Consider the following 24253-nt stretch of genomic DNA (forward strand, 5'->3'; position numbering starts at 1 on the left):
CCCTGGATAAGCAGAAGACAGTGCATAGATGGATAGAAGATTTTCATTAAAAAAAATGCAAAATAGGGAGGATACTACACAGATAAATGTTGATAAAATCACTTAAGAAAGGTTAAAAAGAGAGAAAAATTAATTTGGAAACTGACATAAAAGTAGCACTGGGTCTTTATGGGTTAAGCAGAGAGTGGATTCATGACTTTCACCGTGGATTCAGTCATTTCTTCTGATCAAAAAGACACGCCCTTAGTGAATCTAAGGTGAAGGCAACAAAAAATACATGACAAATTCAGTGCTTCATTTGTTTTTCTTTCTATATGTATATTTTAGGTACTAAACAGATGGGATGATGGGATGGGGAGGGTCCAGGAATTGAACCTCAGTCCTATGTGATCTATGTGTGTTACCACATTATCCACCAGATACTCTTATTTTCATTATTTTTATTGAATGACGGGAAAGTCATTGTGAACAAAACAATCTAATCTAATGTTCATCTTGTTGTTTTATTATTTAGATTAGATTAGATTAGATTAGATTAGATTAGATTAGATTAGATTGAACTTTACTGATCCCTTAGGTAAAACCCTCAGGAAATTAAAGTTCCAGTAACAGCGCAACACTGAATATACACATATAGCAAATATTACAAGAAAAAACACAACAAAAACTATAAAAACAGTCGTGAGAACACAGGCAATTGCACATTAGAAAGTACTAGTAGAGACAACAAATAACAAGTGGTGCCAGGCACAACAAACCCCGCCCCTCCCACATATTTGCCCATTATAAGTAAATGGGAAGATTTTAAAAATTCATAATGTTTTTTTTTACTTTGACCTACTTTTCGCAAAATGTAATGACATCTATTCTGGGTCACTGGTAATCTATAAAACCAATTTGGTATGAATTCAACCATTAGTTTTGCTGCTAGAGTGTTAACAAACAAACAAACAAACAAACAAACAAACCGAACCAGAAAAAATACCCCTTGCCTCCCCTTGGGGTGGTGGGATACAAAGTTTCTGTCTGTCTGTCTATCTGTCTATCTAGTTTAATAATCACAGGATAGAAGTTATAATAAAGTGATAACCGGCAAAAAGCTGTAATAATGATATATAAGTAATATGTAAGTAATAGTAACAACTAGAAAAGCACTCGGAGAGCACAGACCTCCGCCAAGGCAGATCACACCCCCCCCCCCCCAATCACCACCAAAATTTAGTCATTTGGTCTTTGCGCCAGTATCAACATTTCCGGAAAATTTCTTCAAAATCCGTCCATAATTTTTTGAGTTAATTTGCTAACAAACAGACAAACCCCGATGAAAACATAACCTTCTTGGTGGAGGTAAAAAAAATAAGCAGCAAGTGTTCAGAGAACGCAAACCTTCGCCAAGCACCCCGAACAGTGGGCATGTGTGGATCCCCTATTTCTTTTTGAATTGAACGGTTTCCAGGTTGTTCCATACAGCAGAAAAAGTTGACGCTTGGTACCAGTCATGTGTATGTCAAATTATATTAAATTCCAATCAATATTTGTTGAGTTATAATGAAAAATGTGTCATAAATGGGATTTTCAATGTTAAATGCAAATGTCCACAGAGTCCACAATCCACAGTGGATGTGGACAGTTTTGTTCCAGATACAAAATATTGTTATAAGCTACGGGTGGATCAAATTGGAGGCTAATCGGAGTTGTTTTGAATTTTTTAATGAATTTTCAAAAATTGCTCAATGATTAGAGATAGGAAAATTGTAGATTTTGTGACCTTGCTGTGACCTTGAACTTTGGCCTACTTGGTCCAAAATTTAATGGGTACATCCCAGGACCTAGGCCTATCTGTGGGTACAATTTGGTAAAGATGGTTGGAATAATTTTCCTGTAAAGTTGCTAACAAACAAACAAACAAACAAACAAACACACAAAGCAAAGTGATCACAATTAAGAAAAAGAAATTGATCACGACATCAAACAAACATTGCACACTGGGTTCAATAAACAACATATTTAATGGTTTATTCACCTTCACTCATTACCTGTGGTATCTGTTCTACTGCTGTAAAGAATGTGTGTAGTACTGAGTGCTCCTCAGTATCATGAAGGGGGGGGGGGGGGTTAAGGGGGGTCTAATTGGTAGTTTTAGCAGGTTCTGTTTTTTTCTGCAGAGGACAGGAAGTGGAAGTCCTCTGTACTTGTTCTCACTTTGCCTCTTCTGTCTTTTCTGTCTTTCAGGGGAATGTTTACCCGAGTCGAGGGACGTCACGGAATCCTTTTATCTGAACCCCCCCCCACCCCTACCCCCCCGTCCACCCGTCCATTTGGCTTCTCCTTACTTTACCACTCATCCGACTCTGGGAACTGAGGGTGAAGTGAACTTGAGGAGTCGCTGCCATTTCAATGCCCCCCCACCCCCACCCCCACCTGGTCTTTACCTGTTCCGTCTGTGTTTACGTGTCATTGAGGAGGATATTAAAAAAAAAAAGGCGTGAATGTAATTAGAGTTTGTGCGTGTGAGGGCGACGCCTGCCGTGTTTGTGTTCGTGTGCCAGTAGACGCCACCTCAGGGCTCTGTGGGAGTCGCGAGTAAATGACGCCTCTATGATTTTTTTTTTTTTTTGCAGAAAACACACCTAACACACACACACACACGTACGTATATTACACACGTCGCTGCTGCTGCTACTTTGCTTTCATCTCCTGCTTAAAAGTGCAAAAAAACCAGCCCGTCGGTAATCAGTGTTGTCTCCCGCTTTACAAACGATCGAGTTAGCTAGTTCACGAATCACCGGTTGGAGCGTTCATGGCGATGGAGGCGGGCTTTTGCATCGGTCACTGTTTTTTCGTGGAAGGATGATGTGTGTTTTCACTCTCAGGCTGCATGCGCTTCGAGGGCTAAAAGGAGATGCTACTGAATGTAAAAGCAATTACAGAAATACTTAGATGTGTATTAAACATCATCTCGCTTCATGTACCGGACCAAATGTTTCTCACTGTTTGTTTGTTTTTGTTTGTTTGTTTGTTTGTTTGTATTTGGTTCACATGGAGGCGGAGTTTATTTCCTGTTCTTTTGCCAAAAAAGATTCATGTAACAACGTCTTTGTAATGACAAGTATTCATGTTCATAAAATCAGTTTGTTGCTTCTTAAGGGAGTTTCTGTGTTTTCTTTGTGTTGTTTTACTGATGTTGCACTAACAAGAATAATATAAAATTTAAAAAAAAACTGCTTAAATTATCATTTCTATTGTGTTGAAGAAGGAAGATCACATTTAAGCCACTTTTAATCTAATTATATTTCATTCATTTGCTCCCACAGTGACCACAAGATTCAGTTTTTCATCACTTCTTTAATTTAGAAATGTTTCATTGGTTTTTGTTCATTGTGTTGATTATTATGTTTTTATTGTCTTTATTGTGCAAAAATTTTGCTAATTTGTTGATCTAGTGCATTTTTTTCATTTCATTCTTCACTTTAATTTTTTTTTGTTCTTTTTGCCGATTATTCTTTTGTTTTTGCTCATTTTGTCAACCGTTTTCCGAATTTTGTTGATTATATTTTATTTTCATTTTGTTTATTATTTCGCTCTTTTTTAAAAATATTTTTGCCGATTATTTTATTCATTTTATTGTTTACAGTATTCAAGTTTTAGTAATTTTGTCAACTTTTTTCATTTTGTAGTCATTGTCTTGACAACTCATTTTACTCATTTAAAAAATGGTTGATTATTTTGCTTATTTTTGCTGACTGTTGATTTTTTTTTTTTTCTAATTTATCCAACAAGTGTTTTTGTTTTTTGTTTTTTTGCTTACTTTGTTTGACTTCTTCCATTTTTGTGCATTTTCTGGATTTGTTTCTTTTTTGTCAATTTTCCTGACTTCTCTAAAAAAAAACATTCTCATTTTTTCTTATGCTATTGTTAATTTAGTTCATTATTTTTGGTTGTTTTTGCTTTAAAATTTGTTGATTATTTTGTTAATTTTTGTTCATTTGATTTTTTAAAAAAATTTAGGTTCATTGTGTTCTCATTTTTTTTTGCCTTTTATTGATTATTTTATTCTTATGATACTTACTGCCTGTTTTTTTTTTTTTTTTTTTTTTTTTCCTTTTCCATCTTGCTGATTTTGTGCTTATTTTATTCATTTGGATTTAAGGTTGTGAAAGCAATTTTTTGATTAATTAAATGAAAATGAACAAAAATAAGTACAATCTATGTTTTTAGTAAACTTATTTTTGTGTATTTTCTGTTGCAGGAAACACTAATGAGTTAGCAACATGTTTAGCAGAGTTTAGCAGATCTGAGACTTTAGTGATGTGAATAAAGTTAAACATTACATCTACATATATTGTAAATCTATATCCACATTATTTGTTGGGATCACACAAGATGCACCAAAACTTTATATTGTATCTTATTTTATTAATCTTAAAACTCCGATACAACATGTCCCTTTCCAAATGGCTGCCGTTTTAGCTCAACCTGCTCTGAAGCTAAACATGGTCCGAACCATAACTAATAATTATAATAAGTCTAATAATGTAAGAAGTTCAGCTGCACCAACAAAACTCCAACCACAGGTATTTCAGGGAATTATCAGGTAACCTCACTACATTAATTCAACTAACAGCAATTTCACAAAAGACAAGAAATTAGACTTTGTCTGTGGAGCGCTACAGCTAATTAGCTAAATAATGTTTCAGCTAACGCAAGCTAGCAAACAACTTTTACCGTAAATGACTTTAATTTCTCATTTATTGTTGTATTTTTTTTCATGATTGTAGGTTTCAGCTTTGGATACATCTCAAATTTGAGGGTCAAGCCCAATATATCAGGCATTTTGGTGAGTTTTTATGCAAAATGTTTTCCTTTTCAATATTAGTTTATTGTGTTAGGTCAGATTTTTAAAATGGTGAAAACACAAAATGTCTTGGTTTGAAGCCTATTCTTATCAGATACAATGATTCATTGTTTTGACCTAAAACTATTTCTGTGGTGACTTACTGAACCATTCTATTTGATTTCTCACCTATTATGTTATCTGTATTTTTTCCCCCAGTGAAAATCAGGGATTTTTCAATATCTATTTCACTGATCAAGTAGCTAGATGTTTTATTAAAGCTCCGAGTAAAGGTCAAAGGTCATTATATCGAAACAGAAAACTGAAGAAAAATGAATTAGTTATGTTCATTTTTGTCATTTTCTCATATTAAATTAGCCATTCTTTGCTTTACAAATTTTCTTGCAAAGAAGAATAGCTAATTTAATGAAGAAAAAAGTGACTTTTTCAGCAAAACATATATTTAAATGAACATACAACAAGTGTGTCACTGATCCAACTCCATGGGTTTTACTGGTGAATCAATGCTGTAGAAGATGATGGTGTTTCCACAGTAACTACGGGGCCTCTGAATGTCCAAATGGGTCATATCTGATGACCATGAAAAGATGACAAACTATATTTTAAACCAATTATTGACATGGATTGACAGGATTAGTGGATCAACAGGTATTAACCCTTTCATGCATGAATTATAACACACACACACAAAAAAGCTTCATTTCTTAAGGCAGATTTTATTACTCAAAATTAGGCTAAAGTTGAAATGCATTTTGAATTTTTATTTTCATTTTGCTTTATTTTAAATATGGTTTCATTAAGAAGATATTTAACCTCCTGAGACCCAGGAATATACAAGTTTTGGCTTTTTAAAAATTATACATCAGATGCATTTTTTACATTTTTTATGGATTGTCCCTTGCGGTGGACAGATTTTCTTTTTTTTTTTTTTTTGAATAAAGCAGGGAAACTCTTGTCCACGATGGGCTCTATGCACAGCCCCACTACTTCCTGATCTTCAGGTGGGTCCTTTATTTCCTGTCTTTCATTAATGGGCACACTGGTTAATCCAGGTGTGTCTGCTACTTCTTGTTGTGACTACTGTGGTCAGACACACCTGGATTAATTAGTGTGTCCAATAATGAAAGACAGGAAATAAAGGACCCACCTGAAGATCAGGAAGTAGTGGGGCTGTGCATAGAGCCCATTGTGGACAGAAAACCCATTGCTGGGTCTCAGGAGGTTAACTTTATGAGATCACAGAGCAGTCCAAATTCTAAAACTAAGATGATACTTTTTTTTCACTGTATTGTTTAGAGTCTATAGAAATTGCCCCCATGTGGTTTAGACAATATTGCTTTTATAACCCTTTGGAAAGTGAGCTTCAACTGTGTCCACAAATGTGGACGTCATGCATGAAAGGGTTAAACATTTTACATCACCAGATGTTTAGTCCGTTTAGGTCTTCAAGGGTTAAAATCACAGATTTTTTCAAAATCTCTGCATAAAATTTAATGCTTTAAGTATGTGTTTTGTTCAAATTTTGGAACACTTGTTGATATTAATGTCTGTTGCAACAGCAAAACGTACTGGAGTCTGAAGTTATTTTTTTCTGCTGGCTTTAGAATCACACTTTACTAATGCTCAGTTTGATTTCAGTTAATTTTACAAATACATAATGAATCTGGATTCATTATTTTTTTTAAACAATATATTTATTGACATTTTTTCTTATATACACACTTACACTTGTAAATATACACACAATTATAGCAAGTATGTAGACCTGGGCCTCACTAACACCTGCAGAATTACAAATGCTGTAAACAAAAACAACAACAAAAAATTACAAATCGGCTAAAATTTACTTAGGGGGTCAAATGAGTGGCCATTTTTGTCAACTGTAACCCTTATAAGTTGTAAGAAATGCATAGAACTGTGTTGAAATAATGCTAATCCATTTGTGCACAGACTACTGATATTATTTGACAGTGGAAACTATATTTTCAGAAATATAGGATTTGGAATAGCACGTGTATGTGAAAACTTTTGCTGGTGGACGGACGTGACATTACCCATGATGCTCTGGTCAGTACCAGTGCTTTATCAGGAATAAACTTATATACTTACTATTGCTAATTCTCCTCTTATTCATAAATGTTAGTATTGTGGATCTAAAACAATAACAGCTGACACAAAAACACAAAATGTGGCAGTGGACGGATGTGACATGGTTGTTACAGATCCCATCATACTGATGCTCTGCAGCCATGTCACCGTTTACACTAATGATCCCTGTGCAAAAACTAGGATCAGAATTATTTATTGTATAGTTTATCATCATATTAAAGAGTAAATAACAATATAGAATTGTTATTTCATTATAAAAATGCTTATCATTAGAAAACTGTTGATTTAAAAAGTGACGTGTGACATTCTTAATGTATGTATTGGCGTAACATAAGCAGGATGGATCAGCACCATACTCCATATTGAACCTGTAAAAATAAAATGTGATATGTAGGATATAATCTTGTTAGAAAAATTGGGGAATCTAAAAGAATAGAATATTTGTTTTTCAGGTAAATTCAGTTCAAATAGAACTTGGCCATTTGTGACATGAAAATATAGCATTAATTGTGATGAAATTGGACATTTTTGACCTGAAAATATAGTTGATATGACCATCAACATGTTGCAACAGAACTGAAATCCTGTCAATTTGCATAACATTTACCAACACAAAGTTCCTTTGGGGATTCACTTACATTGATTTCTTATGCACAAAGACAGAAATAAGACCTTTAAGCAAATTTTAGCCGAAATAAACAATACACATATAAATCACAAACTCCTCAGCCATAAACATAAATACAAAATTTAATGCCTCATTACAATTAGGGGTATTTGAACTCATTAACCCTGTTATAAGATAGGATTAATTCATTTTAACTCTAGTTTATATTGAACTCTGATTCAAACAAAATGAATCTTCTTTTCTTTCCTGTTTCCACTTCCTGCAGTATCTCTGATCACCAGCAGGTGGCAGGTGGTCTCCAGTTTGCTGTGACCTCGTGCAGAAGGTTACTTTTGGCAGCATATTGCATAACAACATGCATACTGCATAAGCACGCGTACAAAGATAGACATCCTTTGTAGCTATCACACACACTATATATAGATCAGTTTAAATGATTTATGATGGTTTTAAAGAATCCAAATCTATAGATGCAGGATAGAATGTCATTTATGTGATATTTTGTGTGATTTATTCCAGACTGACAGACTGTTCATCCAGACGGAACACCGTGTCATCATGTCTGAGGGTAAAAAAAAAGACAAGTCTGGACATGTTTCCGGATCAATAACAGCATCTTAACACACATTTATCTATCATCAGTCACTGCTTTACTATGTGACTCCATTAAATATAACCTTTAACCTTTTTCACGCTGCATTGAGGCATTTGAGGGTTTAACGCATCAGATAAAAGTGTTTAAATGTGAAACAGGCGCCTGTGGAGTCCGTCCTTTACGTACATATTGAAACGGGACAGAAGGGGATTTCTACAATAAATAGAACAGGATGGACTCATTGAGGAGCCAACACTGAAACAGTACTCCAGAACACTGGTAGTGGCGCCGCGTTCAAGAGCACTGGGGAAAATCGGAACTTACACGACTCACCTAAACATGATGGAAATGAATGAATGAGAAATAACATAAACACGAAAAATGACTCAAAAGTAAATGAATAGAATAATTTTGAAGTAAGACGTTGTTAAAATATTACGTATATGGTGTATGTCCTTGAAGATTTCTTTTGCTTCATGTATTTTTCAATTCTTATTTTTCCATTTATGCAGATCTAAATATGTTCTTTTACATATACACAAAAACAAGCATATCTAAACAGAGAAAATACTTAAACAGATATGAGCAGAGATGCTGAAAGTATGTAGTAAAAACAAAAAGTCCTTATTTTCGTTTTTTACTAAGTTTTAATAAAATAATAGTATAGGTAATTTATGAAGCACTTTTCATTTGCAGAATCTCAAAGGGCAACAGAAAAAAGTAAACAAGAATGAATAAGAATCAAGCATTTGATGATGATTTGATAAAATAGTAAATGGAATAAAATCAGTTGTTTAAACATCACGGTGAGTTTGGAAAAGCCTGTCTGAACAGGAACGTCGAGGTTATATTTTGTTGTTTGTCATGTGTTGTAGGTTGAAATTAGTTTTTATTTTGTGAGGGAATCGGTGGAAAATAGTAATGAACAAATACCCTTGCAATGTGCCAAAACTAAAGCTTATTTTGAGGATTTGAGGAGTACGAAGTATGGATATTAGTGTTAAAATACATAAGAAAAAAGTTAAGTTAAAATAAATGTTAATTAAAGTAGAGGCACTTTAACCCTTTCATGCATGAATTATGAGAACCTTAATCAAGATTTTTTTTCCTGAGTGTTTTTAATCCTTTTAAGGCATGAAAAAACAATGTTATTGAATTTTTTAATTTTTTTATAAAGCTATTTTTCATTGATTAACAAAAATATCCACTCAGCTGGATGCCATGCATTTAATTTTTGAAGCAAAGAAACATTCATTTACTGTCATACTGTATAAAAAATATGAAATAAATGTTTTTTTAATGTCGCTAATCTGATGTTTTCTCACATTTTAACATATTATAATAGTAGTTATTACTCACTCAAATAATATGCAAAAAACAACAAAACACAGCAACTTAAAAAAAACCTGTTAATTACAGTCTAATAACAATTAGCAGTTGATTTACACTCAAATATGTTACTGCAGATCTGGTTTCTCAAGAGCTGCAAAGTTACAGTAACGGTATGAATTGCAGTGTATTATGGGATGGTACATAAGTATCCACTATGTTGGCTGATGTGGAACTAAAACAACAAAACACATGAATACACAAGGGAACAGCTGTAGAATAACTGTCCTCTGCAGGGTTAAACTCTACTGATTTTGATGGGGGGGGGGGGGGGGGGGGGGGGTTAGTTTTATTTGACTGAAATGTGCGCTCAACTTGTTGGCAGCTACAAATTCCGAGCTCCGGCTTGGTCCTTGAACGCCCCATGTTCCGGAGTACTAGTCCAGGCTTGAGTGACAGTCCTGATCCACGGTGGGAGCTCCACGCTACAGACAGCAGCCTCACTTAGAACCCAGCACGGCACGGCACGGCCCGGTCAACAGGATGGTGCACAGTGGATGGAAGTAGCCCCGGCTGAAGCTCCGCGGACGGCCGTAGTGTGGGAGTGGAGGAGGCGGTGGTGGAGGTGGGGGGGAGCTCCGCGTCGATCTGCGCCGCATGTGCTCACCCCGGTGCGCCTGGAAAACTTGGACTGATCGGTGTGTGTGAGCGGAAAACACGCAGGACAGAAGCACGGACGTCTGCTGCACAAAAACAACCCCCCCTCCGGTCCGGTTCAGGCTTCGGATCACAGGGAGCCCGGGTCCGACCCCCACATGCCCGCGTTGAAGTGGGGCAGAAGAGCCGGGGCATGAGTGGACCAGCCACGGAGATACTACACAAACACGAGCGAGTGCAGAAGTTGCGTGTGTTGAAACGAGGAGAGCATGGAGGGCCAACCAGGGGAGCCCCACAGCTACGAGGACGTGCGTAAAAGCGGCTACCTCCGCAAGCAGAAGTCCATGCACCGGCGGTACTTTGTGCTCCGCGCCGCCTCGGAGCGCGGCCCGGCCCGGCTGGAGTACTACGAGAGCGAGAAGAAATTCCGCGGAAAGGCCCCCGTCCCGAAGAAAGCCGTGGCTCTGGAGACATGCTTTAACATCAACAAGCGGGCCGACTCCAAAAACAAGCACATGATCGTGCTCTACACCCGGGCTGAGAGTTTCGCCATCGCCGCTGAGAACGAGGCGGACCAGGACGAGTGGTACCAGGCCATGGTGGACCTGCAGTGCAAAAGTAAGCAGAAAAGTCCACAAACACACACATGCACATACATACATACATATACACACACACGTGCACGGACACAAACACACACTGAGTAGAAGGGGAAACGTGGCAATGCCTGCAGAGTGGAGGTTTTTGCAGCAGAAGCGCACTGCAGATCGGGACATGCCTCATTCCAGTGTTTTGGATCATATGCAGAAGTGATTAGAAAAGCCATTAGAGCAGGGGGGTCAAACGTGCGGCCCGGGGGCCAAATCCGGCTCCCCAAAGGGTTCAATCCGGCCCGTGGGATGAATTTGTGAAATACAAAAATTACACTGAAAATATTAACAGTCATTCATTCATTCATTTTCTGAACCCGCTTTATCCTCACCAGGGTCACGGGGGTCGCTTGGAGCCTATCCCAGCTACATAGGGATACAAAATTGATGTTTTTATAGCCATTTGAAATTTTACCCATTGTAAGTAGATGGAAGAAGAAAATAGTTTGTAAAAAAAAAAAAAAGTCATAAAAAATTGGATATTGGATAAATATCAACAATCAATCAAGGTCAATTAATTCTAAGGGCGGCTCAGGTGGTAGAGCGGGTCGTCCAATAACTGAAGGGTTGGCAGTTCGAATCCCGCTCTATCCTAGTCAGTCCGTTGTGTCCTTGGGCAAGACACTTAACCCTCCTTGCCTCCAGTGTCACTCACACTGGCGTATGAATGCGTATGAATGTGTGGTGGTGGTCAGAGGGGCCGTAGGCACAAATTGGCAGCCACACTTCTGTCAGTCTACCCCAGGGCAGCTGTGGCTACATATGTGGTTTACCACCACCAGAGGGAGAATGTGAGAGTGAATGAATCAATAATGTAAAGCACTTTGGGTGTCTAGAAAAGCGCTATATGAAATCCTATCCATTATTATTATTATTATTATTAATTTATTTATTAAGGTGGATCAGAACAGTAAAATACTATCATAATAAACTATAAATAATGAAAACTGCAAATATGTCTCTTTGTTTTAGTCTAAAAAAAATGTAAAATTACACAAAAATGTTCACATTTACAGACTAGTCTTTTACAAAAAAATGTGAGTATCTGAAATGTCTTAAGAGAAGTACATGGAATTTCAAGAATATTCTCCTTGTTATTTAATGTTTGGTGTATTTGTAGATCAACTGTGATCTCTAAGTTGTGATTCACGTGCATAAATGATAAACTAAGGTGTAATATTGATAACATTGCACTTATTTTACTAAAGAATTTTCAGGTTGTTCATATTTGTTCATGTTATGTTCACGTACAATTCGTAGATGTAAACATTTTAATTACGAAATTTTAAGTGTATTTTTGCATGTATTGTAGGATTTTTGAGCATAATTAAGTGTATTTTTGCGGGTATTGTAGCATATTTAAGCATATTTAAGTGTATTATTTATTTTACGGAATTTACTTTTTTCACTCAAAAGTTCTTATCCTATTGTTTATATTACTTTACTGGTCCGGCCCACTTTATTTCATATTAGGCTGGATGTGGCCCCTGAACTAAAATGAGTTTGACACCCCTGCATTAGAGCGCGCCAAGCCAAGTTTACATTGTGTTGGTGTTGCATGGTGCACTTTAATGACTTTTTTTTTTTTTTTTTTAAAGCTTAGTGACAGTGTGGAATCATCCTGGTTTCAGTCTGGACTGTGTGTGTAAATATGCGCCTGTAATTTGCACATAAAGGCTTATCCTCACCAACACCAGTCCTTATCACGCTGGTGTCAGGTCACATATTTGCCCTCAGTTAAACTCCAACTTTAGGTCTTTCTTTCTGGGGGGGTCTCAGCCTATAACTGTGCGCCTCTATCAGCGTCACCACTGTTTTTTTTTTTTTGCTTTTTTTGTGCCTCAAAAATGCCCTGCCCTCCTGTTTACTTAGCCAGTTTTTCTGCTGATTTTGCAATATCACTTCAGGCATTGATCCCAGAAAATAAAAAAAAACAAGTCAGAGGTGCACATTTGGATGGGTTTGAAGTCATGATTGAGTCACTAGGACAAGGGTGTCAAACTCATTTCAGTTCAGGGACCACATACAGCCTAATATGATATAAAGTGGGCCAGACCAGTAAAATGATATAAATAATAGAATAAGAACTTTAAATAATGTCAACTCCAAGGTTTTCTCTATGTTTTTGAGTGAGAAAAGTACAATTCCATTATGAAAATATTTAAACCTACTTGAACATAACATGAACGAATATGAACAACCTGAAAATTCTAAAGAAAAAAAGTGCAATGTTAACAATATTATGCCTAAGTTGATCATTTATACATGTGAATCAAAACTTAAAGATTTAGTAACAGGCAGAACATTGTTAAAATTCCACATACTTCTCTTAAGACATTTCAGATTGTTCATATTTGTTCAGGTTATTCATATATTTTTTGTAAAAGGATAGTCTGTGAATGTACCTTTTTTTTTAATTCTACTTTTTTTATTCTAAAACAAAGAGGAAAATTTGCACTTTTCATCATTTATAGGTTATTATGATAATATTTTACTGGTCTGATCCACTGTAGATTGAACTGACCTAAAATGATTTTAACATCCTTAACTATTAGTATCTTCAGTATAATTTTTGTATTTCACAAATTCATCCTAGGGGCCACACTGGACCCTTTGGCGGGGTGGTTTTTGGCCCCCAGGCCGCATGTTTGACACCTGTGCACTAGGAGATGCCTCATGGGAACATCCACTGTGGCCTAGACTCAGCTACCCAAAAATCACCATGTAAAATGTCTCAAATGGTGTCTATCAGTTGTGTAAACACAGCTGTCGGTGCAGGAGTGGTGAACACAGCCACTCTGGATCACCTGTTCAGCCTCCGCCAGAGTCCAGACGAGAGCCACAGGGGACGCATGACGCAATCTTGGCAAACGAAGATAGGAGTTCAAGGTGCTTGTCTCACATGACCCGCCACTCTGTTACATAAAGCAACTGATTAGCGGCAGGGCGGTGCTGGAATGAAACACCTGAAGGGGAGAAAACCAGGCCACAGGATGGGATAGGTTTGATTTATCCAAGTGACCATTGGTACAGTACTGCAGGACTAACTTTCTCATTTGTGCACTGCCACAGAACCAATCAGCACCCTGGTTCTATCCTGTGTAGACTGGTAACCTGTCACCCTGCTGCCTCAGTACTGTGCCAATAAGCGCCGCACATGCCATGTGTCTATCCGGTAACAGGAAAAGACTAGGGTAGCAGTGACTGGAGGCTGGTTTGTGCGCCTATTCACGCTTTCAGTTTCAGCATGCAGGCAAACAACATGAAACTGTTTTGGCTCATATGAGAAATTTGTCTGGGTTTTTGATGAATATAAATCAGCCACTGGAACAACCTTAAGAGCCTTCGCTGCAGCCGCCCCCACCCTACGGAACTCACTCCCACAAAACATCAGGAACTCAGACTCAATACAAAACTACAAATCACGACTCAAAACTCACCTGTTCAAACTTGCGTTTTCTTGAGCCCCTTTGTTTTCTTTGTTCTTTTTGTTTTGTTTGTTTGTGAAGCGTCTTTGAGTGTCCAAAAAAGCACTATATAAGTGTGGCGTATTATTATTATTATGATTATTATTAGAGCTGCAACTGATCAATCAACTAGGTGCTTGAAGTCAATGCAAAAAGTCCCAATTCGATTAATCGACTCACATTGATTGAAGGGAGATATTCTATTGCAGTTTTCCTGATTTGAAGCTTCTTTGTGCATCACAATAAGTGTCCGTGTGAAACACAACAGTGGAACCAATGTTTAACAGCAGAGAAATGAAGGAAACAAAGCTTTGATTCAGGAGAATTGTGGTTGAATGATTTTTTTGGATCACTTTGAGTCGATTAATCGGTTGCAGCTCTAATTATTATTATTATTATTATTATTATTATTATTATTATTATTATTATTATTATTATTATTAAGAGTGCAGAATTCAGATATTTGATTGGCTCTGTGGCAATAGACAAACTCATATTTTGTGCCACCGTACTGTGGCAGTAGCCATTGCTTTAAAGCTTTTTAAAAATGGAATTTTGCATTTTCAAACATTTCCCTGTGCTCTACATAAACTGCAAATGCTCTGCTTGGGTCTGAATTCATCATTAATTCAACTCCACAGGTCCATCTTCAACCCTATTTCTGAGTAATGACACCAGAAAGGTAGTTTTGAGCGCTGGCCCTTTAAATGCAAATGAGCCACTTCATGTCCCGCCCCGTCCAGGTTGTTGACCCTGCTTCTCTGTCCCTTTCAGCCACTTGTGTTCGTTAATACAACCAACAACTGAACATTTTAGGTAATCGGCTCGAAGTTTGGACATATTTTCAGTTTTTACTACAACCACTGCTCCTGATAAACAACTATGTTGTACTTGGAGAAATGCTCGTCAGAAGTCTTTACCTTTATATGTACAAATGTCGTGACCTAACTAGTTAAGCAGAAATTAAAACGGGTTGTAGAAATCCACTCTAAAATGAATATATATGCAGCACCTGGAGAGTTCAAATTCATACTTTTGGAACTATTAGGGTCCAAATACACAAATAAATATACCAAAGACTAATAAAAGTGGGTTTAGCTAAATATGACCCCTTTAATTTATTCTAGTTTTTATTTGGGATACATATCGGGCTGCTTCGTGAGCTGGGAGAAGTTGGCGTCTGCCTGTAGGTGCATTATGGGATTGAAGTGTAACCCAGTCAGATTGGAAATGGGTGTAGACATCAGTGCTTTCACACAACCAGGGTGTGTGTGTGTTTTGGTGTGTACAGCCCACTTTTCCCAAGTATTTGTCGAGTTTCTGCCAGACTGAAGAGAGACACCAAAGTGAATAGACAGATGTTGGAGTGGAGATGCAAGCATGGGGGAGTGGAAATCTGCAGACTTCTGACTATTTACCCAAACAGATGCTTGTAAGGCGGTGTTATCTCTGAAGTAAATATTGTACTTTGTACTTACCTCCACCATCTTGAAGAACATCACATCATTATTTGTGTAAAGTTTCAAAGCTGGTTCTTGGTCCTGAGGGAAAGTTGAAGAAATAAGGTGATTATTTGTGGTTTTAAAGCTTTATCAGCGCTTAATAAACACTGGAACATTTAGGAAATCTAGAAAAGAACATTAAAAAACAATTAGAATGATGTTATCTGTTTTCAACATGAAAATATGGACATGTAAAGTTCAGTAAAAACAGCAAGTTGTTGACAATATAATGATAATAATTGCAATTATGGGTCCAACTACTATTATTTGATTTAATTGGTTGATGAAATAGTGAAGAAGTATTCAAGATAATGTATTTTAATGGCTTGTTTGGTTTGTATCCCAAATTTCTTCAGTTTACTGCCTTAAAAGAGGGTAGGGGAGGAAATTATTCACATTTGTGAAGCTGGAATCGAATAACTTTAACTTTTTTCTTTTAAGAAGTTACAGGAACTGGTCATCAGTTCTCATTTCTAATAAAAGCAAATATAGTAACTGCTGATAGTGTCTATTTATTTCCAAGGATTTGTTTGGGTTGGGTGTTATTAGCTAAGTTATACGACCATCATCTTATTCCGCCTCCAAACTCCTGCCATTCTGTCACCTTAAACTGATCGCTGAAGTTTAATCCGGGCGTCCCCAACATTTCAGCCTCACGACGAATCACAAAGAGCTCAGTGTAATGGTTCACATCTCACATGTCTGAGTTATTAGTAACTCCACCAAACAGGGGATTTTCCCTCTGAACGTCTCATTAAATGCTCAAATCGTCTAATATGTCACCAGATATCAAAGATTAGACGAACAGCCCAGAAACTGAAAACAGATTTGGGTAAGGGATCTTTTCTTTTTCTTTTTAATTCAATCATCTCTTGAGCTTTTAGATGAATGTGTCACAAATGCGTAATATAACTGGATATAATAAAGTACGTCAGATGGGACCAAACTTTAACTACATTTTCCTGCTAATTCTGATGTTTTTAGAATTTTCCGTGGAAAACTTTTACTTGTAGTGGATTGGACTTTGCTGTATTGTTGTTTGGCATCTGAATACTTCTTCCGTCACTGGCGTCATGTACGGTTTTAAAAACTGAGGTTCAGCAGGTGAGGAAATAACCGAGACGACCGGCCGTGTCCGCTACCGTCACGCCGTCTTTGAAATTACAGGTTGGTTGTACAGTGCTGATGGCCGTTAGTCGCCCGCTTTTGTTGCTTCTGAGTGTTGGGTTTCTGGTGTAAATCACCCTCGCTGACAATGACAAAGGGCTGCGGCTTGGCTGCTGTGTAAACTCTAACGCTGGCTGGCGTTTTCTTGTGGTATGCGCTGCAGCTCATACACAGTCGCACTTCATATGTTGAGCAAAAAAAAAAAATGAGGCCACACAGACGCATAATCTCAGGCAGAGTTGTGTTCAAAGGGGAGTTGTACAGTAGGGTCACAGCCAATTGCTGCCCAAACCTGCTCGAGCGAAAATAGCTTAATATACACACACATACACACATGCACACACACAGAGTCGTGTTGGGATTCCAGTCTGTAATAAGCCTTCTCTGGTATGTGCAGCTCATACAGTTTCAAGTTTTCAGTGTCTCCGTGTTGATTGAACTCCCTGCCGTCTTCCTGCCTCGACTCCACACACTGTCACTAATCCACTTCAGCCTGTACAGAGGAGTGTTTGTCCCCCCCACTCGTCCCAGTGGGGAGATGGAAGAATTTCCACCCTGCAGCCTGAGAACATGAGGGGCCAGGGGCCAGAAGATGCTGCATTGTCGGTTTTCGCATAGTTTCCGTCCCACCACTCCCTCCACTTGATACCTGCATGGATATCACCTCTGTGGCTGCAGACTAAAGTGGGCCACATCCGCCTTTTTTTTTTTTTTTTTTTCCCCCAGATCCATTAACCTTGAAATATCACAAAGTTTTTACACCTGGGAGACAGTTTATTTTTCTGGAATGTCAATATACAGGGTTCCCACGCAGTCTTAAAAAGTCTTAAAAGTCTTATTTTATTAATTTATATATTTATTTTGAACATGCATGAAACAAAATAAAACAAAACAAAGCAGATTAAGACAAAAATAAAATGACATTTAAATGAACAGAATCTATCTTCATGTATGTGCAAGACTGAAATTTGCAAGGTCGAAAAGGAGTAGGAAGAAGTATAAACGTATAAACTTGAATTTACAAATCTGCATTTTATACCTTTTTAAAGAAGTCTTTAAAGGTATTAAATTTGATAAGTATTGTTGCCATATACTTGTTTGCTGTATGTGTTTGTTAAATGTCCAAGAAAGTAACGTTAGTTGACTCAGTTCTACCTGTTCCAACCTGACAATTTATACTGTAATTAGGAGCCAATTATTGTTAACTTTGCATCCCCCAATGAGAAATGACTCAGAACAATGGGAATCAAGATGTTGGAGTAAATCAATGTATTTTCCTAAATTCTAGTTGTCATGAATTTTTGCCAGTATGGCAGTGAAATGGGCATTAAATTCTGTTCTAAGTTGTCTTAAAAAGTCTTAAATTTAACTTGTAGAAACTTGAAGGAACCATGATATAGTTGTTTGTGTATATGTATGTGAAAATGATATGCAGGGTTAATTGTTTACAGTCTTATGCTGATAGGAAGCTAAAGGATAGACTAGTCATGTGGAGAAGGGGCAGAGTTAAATAAGTTACACTTCCTCCCACTCCTTTTCAAATATGCAAATGAAGTTATATTTTGTTTTCATGTACATGTATAGGTTTTTCATGTTTTCTTGCAATCTTCAACTTCAATTCAGTTTATTTCGAATATACAACAAAACTAACTAAGTAATCCTACCTCACAGTTGGGAGAGTTGGAAAAGTTTGTGTATCGTCATAAAAAGGTAAATACAAATGGAAGCAGACTTGCATTGGGATCGGTTATAATGTCTAATTGGAAGCCCATGACAATCACTTCTTATAAAATGTAGTTGAGTTCTGAGTTTTCTGTAGTTTCTGTAGGGTTTTGGCTGTGTAAAGGCTTTTTGTTGTCGTTATCTGACCAGGACCCCATTCATGACTCGCATTATTACAATATTTTGACATTCTCGAGATGAAGTAAACACAAGTCCACATTTTCATAACTGTACATAGATCTACAACAGCTGCACTGTTTCCATTAATTACACAGACTGTGGCCCTAACTTGTTCTTCAGGAATTTTACAATCAATCATAAATGTTTTTACAGTGTAACATACGTCTAAAACATCTGTATAAATCAGACTCATTGTAGGTCAGAGAAGCTAGACTTCCACTGTCAGAAGTTGATGTTTTTTTTTATCAGTCCGTAGTTCTTCAACGGCAGCAAAACAACAAATTACACCAACTTGTTAACATGGACTAAGACTTAAAGGAGTGATATTTTGCTTTTTTTTAAAAAAAAAAAATGGAATTATGCATTTTAAAACATTTCCCTGTGGTCTACATGAACTGTAAATGCTATACTTGGGTCTGAATTCTTCATTAATTCAACTCCTCAGGTCTATCTTTAACCGTATTTCTGAGTAATGACACCAGTAAGGTCATTTTGAGCGCTGCCCCTTTAAATGCACGTGAGCCACTTAATGCCCCACTCCTTCCAGGTTGTTGGCTGTGCTGCTCTGTCCTGTTCAACCAACAACTGAACATTTTAGGTAATCAGCTGCTGCTGGTAAACAATTATGTCGTACTCGGAGAAATGTTCGTTGGAAGTCTTGACCTTATATGTGCAAATGTTGTGATGTAATTAGTTATAGACGTAACAAATTAAGCAGGAATTACAACAGGTTGTAGAAATACACTCAATTTTTGCCAAAATGAATATATAAAGATAGCTTGGAGGGTTCAAATTCAAACTTTTGGAACTATTAGGGTCCAAATATACAAAAAAATAAATGAACCAAAGACTAATAAAAGTAGGTTTAGCAAAATATGACCCCTTTAAATTGTAAATCACCTACAACATTGGGGGGAAAAAAACTACAAAAACAATACAGATTTTTTTTGGGGAGGGGGCTTTTTTGGCCCATATCGCCCAGCTCTAAATCATGTTCCTTTTTATTGTTGTTCTGTGATTTTCAGCCAAGTGTTGGAAGACAGTGCATGAGAGACAGTAATAAAAAAAAAAAAAGCCTTTTAAAATGTCACTGCCAATGTTTTGGTTTGTTTGGACAAATTTTGAACTATTAGGGTCCCCAAATACACAAATAAATGTCCCAAAGACTAATCAAAGTGTGTTTAGCAAAATATGACCCCTTTGGTAAAGTATAATTTTAGTATTTCTATTCTCAATTATAAAAAAAAATGACCTAAAATTATCATTAGTGTTAAGAATAAAGAGCTGTAAAGTTCTGCCAAAGATGCCAATGTATTGGATTGTACAGATCTGAAGTGAATTTATTTCCAACGATGGGCTGGAGGATTTATGTGACCACTAGAGGGAGTAGTGAGTCACTCTGGAAAACTAACACCTCAGTGCCTTGGACCAAAACTTCAAAAAGTGACCCAATAGGATGAGAAACAACTTTTAGAGTTGAAGAAAAGAAGTGATAAAAATAGAAGCAGTTGTTTTCTCCACTGGATGAAGCTATAATGTAAACTATCAGCTGATGCAGCACCCTGAATTTTATAAGGCACAGTGATATTTTTGAGCAACTGTCAAAGTAAGCGTCTGAGTTTTAGTTTGAAGAAGAAAACTTGATGATTCCTTCATACATATGGAATCAATGAGCGCTATACTTTATTCAGTTCGTGAATACATAGGACTGATTTGTTGGTGGATTTGGTCGTAAATGTGTTTTCATACAAGATTTACCCCCTTTTGGTGAGAGTTTAGAATAACAATGCTACATAGAACCACTGTAAATAGTCACTAATCTAAATCGCATTAATGCAACCACAGTCCTATCCAAGTCATGCAACTTCCACATCGGAGTAAGCATCAACATCTGAATACAAACATGGAACATATCAGTGACAGAGGGAGTCAGTGTAGCCCAGGGAAGTGTTAGACGTCAGAATTATTTGGGGTGACAGTTGGTTTCGTAACCGGCCCGTGTTTTCAAAATGTGCCTCTGTTTGTAACTCGTAAATCAATCTGTAAAATCTGACCTCGGTGTTTACATCCCTTTGAAATAATGTGAACCTTATTACCAAAAAACCTGATCTGAGCGAGCAGTAAATCGGACGTGTCTTGCAGTGTGAACGTAGCCTTTGAGCCCTGCCAGTTGGGAGTGAAGTTCTCAGCTTCATGCCTCAGCTTGAAACAGTTTTGAAGTTTGTGATAATTGCGTTGCTGCGAGGCGGCACAGCAGGACTTCCTCTGCTTACAGAATAGTGAAGCGTACAGTATCCATACAGTGTGGATCCCCATGCCCCATACATCGTCCTTCTGAATCCGCCGTGCTGCGAAGGGAGCCTGGGAAACTCACCTAAAGCGGCCCAGGAACTGTCCAGTACCCCCCCTCTTCCCCCCTCCAGTCTCTCCCCTCAAGCTGGAGGTAATTACACAAACACGAGCCAGCTGCCGTGCGGGGCGATATTAAGATCACAGTTATTTATTCAGCTGAGTCCAGTTAGACCCTTATGGGCAGCGAGTACAGTATCAGGCTGGAGGGCAGCTGTTTGTTCAACGTTTAGGAGTTAGTCGAGTGTGTAAAGGCTTAACCTCAGCTAAAGGTTGAGGTGCGGCCCACAATCATTGTTTACCAGGAAATCTGCCCCGCTGTTCTGGCACCACCTCGGGAATGGTTGACCTCAATAAAACAATACACCAGAGTCCAGACGCTACCTGCAAACACACCCACAGATATGCAGTAGCACGTAGAGGGTTCGCTCAGTTACAGCAGCATCTCATGACTCATTTATTAAGACAGTATCGGCTTCAAACAGTGAGCATGGCATCCCTGAAACTGACAGTTTCCCAGACATGGATAAAAACTAATCTGGGAATTAATAAAAAATAAATAAAATCTCCACTGAAACAAGTTTTATTTCCAAGATTCAATCTGTTTCTGGGAACCTGAACCAGTCTGTGGTAGGGCTGTGATTAATGACTATTTCAGTAGTCAAATAGTTGGTACACAATTCAAAGACTAGTCAAATAGTCAGATTATGTCAGATTAAAAAAAACAAACAATGGCTCTTATTTGTATTTATTGTAGCAATTAACCCTCCGGTATTCCGTCCAGCAGGGCCCTTACTAAGCACCAAGTGTGCCTTTTTGGCACACTTGTGGAATAATGTCAAAAAAAATTTTCATACTGTTTGTTTTTAATTCTACTTTTTTCTATTTCATCAACTTGAGCCATAAATAAAAATACCAAATACTCAATAATTGTCACATTTTTTAACCCTTTAAATGCTGTGTTTGTAATGTAAACAAACCATTTTTTTTTTTGATGCAAAAAACACAAAAAATTATTTTTTTTAATAAACTACATAAAAAGTGGATCACATATTATTTGATTTTTGCAGCCTGGCATATGTCAATGATTAACTCCAACATTGGTTAATTTGCATGATTATTTTTGGCGCTAGGTTAAATGTACAAAAATACTAGCATCTGTCACCAAGCGTGCCAAGAAGGCACACCTATAAATCAAACTATTAAATATTATATATTGATTTAATTTTCTGCTCTAATTTGATTTTATTTTTGTAAATCAAGGTCAGCCCTAATCATACATATCAATCAGTCATTTTAGATTTTTTTAATCCTTTAAACAATCATTTTTCATCATGATGTCACTACATTTTTTGATGCAAAAAACACAAAATATGTTGGTTTTTTTTTTTCAAAATACTACATAAAAATTGGATTACATATTATTTGATTTTTGCAGCCTGGCATATGTCAATGATTAACAGCAACATTAACAACGTTAATAAATTAATTTAGAACCTCACCTCTCAAATGAAGCCCAGATATCAGTTAAAGCATGATTTATGCCTTAATGGCTTTCGGATCAAAAACAGTGGTTGTAATGGAAGAAATAGTGGGTTTTAGGCCCACTTGGGAGACAGATGCTAGTCTTGTAATTTTCTTTTGTTTACAATGTGCAAATTTTAGTTGGTGGCCAGAATTTAAAAGATCATGCACAAATGAACAACTTTTGAATTCTAACCTTATTTAAATTGTGAAAAATAATATGAAGTTTTTTAACACGAAGTGCAAAGTGTGCCTAAAAAGTGCACCCGGTTAACGGAGGGTTAAATACCTTTTTTTTTTTTTTAAGTGTTTTATTTTTGACGATTTTTGTTGATAACATACAAGTACAGACACGACACAGTAGACATGGTCCAAACATAGACCAAAACAAGACAACAAAAATAACCACAAAGACTGCCAGTTCATACAAGATTTCATTAAGTCAGTCCATCAGGTAGTGGAAGTGTTCATTAGGTGTCAGGAGCTGTCAGTGAGTGTCCGAAAGAAGGTTCTAAAGTGCCGTCTATATCCAGAGGCATATCCACAGACATAGCAAGAAAACGAACAGTGGACAGGTACAGTCCAGAATATTTTGATGTGCCTGGGCTTGACACTGTATCTTTGTCTGTGTTGACATAATGAGTAAAAGGACCCCAGATTTGAAGAAATTTGGTGTGGATGTCTGACATTGTGAATCTCAATTCTTCCAGGTATAGACAGGACACCATATCATTCAGCCATTTCTTAAAGCAAGGTGGAGAACTTGATTTCCATTCCCTCAAAATTACCCTTTTTCATAAAATCAAACCAAACATGAGAGTAGGGATGTAACAATTACCGGTATAACGATAAACCGTAGTAAAATTCCTGACGGTTACTATTACTGCTTAAATTCAAATTATCATGATAACCGTGTTTGATTACCACACTTTGAGAGAGAGAGAGAGAGAGAGAGAGAGAGAGAGAGAGAGAGAGAGAGAGAGAGAGAGAGAGAGAGAGAGAGAGAGAGAGAGAGAGAGAGAGAGAGAGAGAGAGAGAGAGAGAGAGAGAGAGAGAGAGAGAGACTATCTATTTATCTATGAAAAAGAAACTAAAACAACTCAAACTTGATATGGAAAATGGTTACACAATGGCTATAAGGTGCCACCTTTAATGCACATTTGTTTGTTTGATTGTTTACATGTTAATATTTGAATGTTTTTGCCAATAGAAAGTACATTATGCCTATTATTTTATTAGTTTTCTGTTTTGTTTTTTCAAAATACCACATGGTTAAATTATTTCAGTGCGTGTATTATTACTTTTTTTACATTTTCAACACATTTCAACAATACTGTGATAATAATGATAACCATGATAATTTTAGTCACAAGAACCGTGATATGAAATTTTCATATCGTTACATCCCTACATGACAGCTTCTTGTACAACTATCAGGAGAGTAATAGAGTAGATGGAGCAATGTAGTATTGCAAATATATCATCTGGCTGTAGTGGCTTATTATATATAACACTGCAT

At 37.1% G+C, this 24253-nt stretch overlaps 2 protein-coding genes across 5 annotated transcripts in view; both read left to right on the plus strand.

Annotated features, from left to right (window-relative positions):
• agfg2 (ArfGAP with FG repeats 2) overlaps positions 1 to 3146 on the plus strand; it is a 35235-nt gene extending 32089 nt beyond the window's left edge. For all 4 annotated transcript variants that reach the window (XM_030162008.1, XM_030162006.1, XM_030162007.1 and 1 more), the window contains one exon: positions 2233 to 3146. In XM_030162008.1, coding sequence (XP_030017868.1) covers positions 2233 to 2280 — 48 coding nt within the window. In that variant the 3' untranslated portion in view covers positions 2281 to 3146. The remainder of the gene's footprint in view (positions 1 to 2232) is intronic.
• A 6801-nt stretch (positions 3147 to 9947) lies between these two features.
• The window catches only part of LOC115438402 (insulin receptor substrate 1-B), a 96590-nt gene continuing 82284 nt past the window's right edge, over positions 9948 to 24253 (plus strand). The window contains exon 1 of the mRNA XM_030161999.1: positions 9948 to 10791. Within this exon, the coding sequence (XP_030017859.1) occupies positions 10443 to 10791 (349 nt within the window). The 5' untranslated portion in view covers positions 9948 to 10442. The remainder of the gene's footprint in view (positions 10792 to 24253) is intronic.

Source organism: Sphaeramia orbicularis, chromosome 18, assembly GCF_902148855.1.
Source record: "Sphaeramia orbicularis chromosome 18, fSphaOr1.1, whole genome shotgun sequence".
NCBI classification, from domain to species: Eukaryota; Metazoa; Chordata; class Actinopteri; order Kurtiformes; family Apogonidae; genus Sphaeramia; species Sphaeramia orbicularis.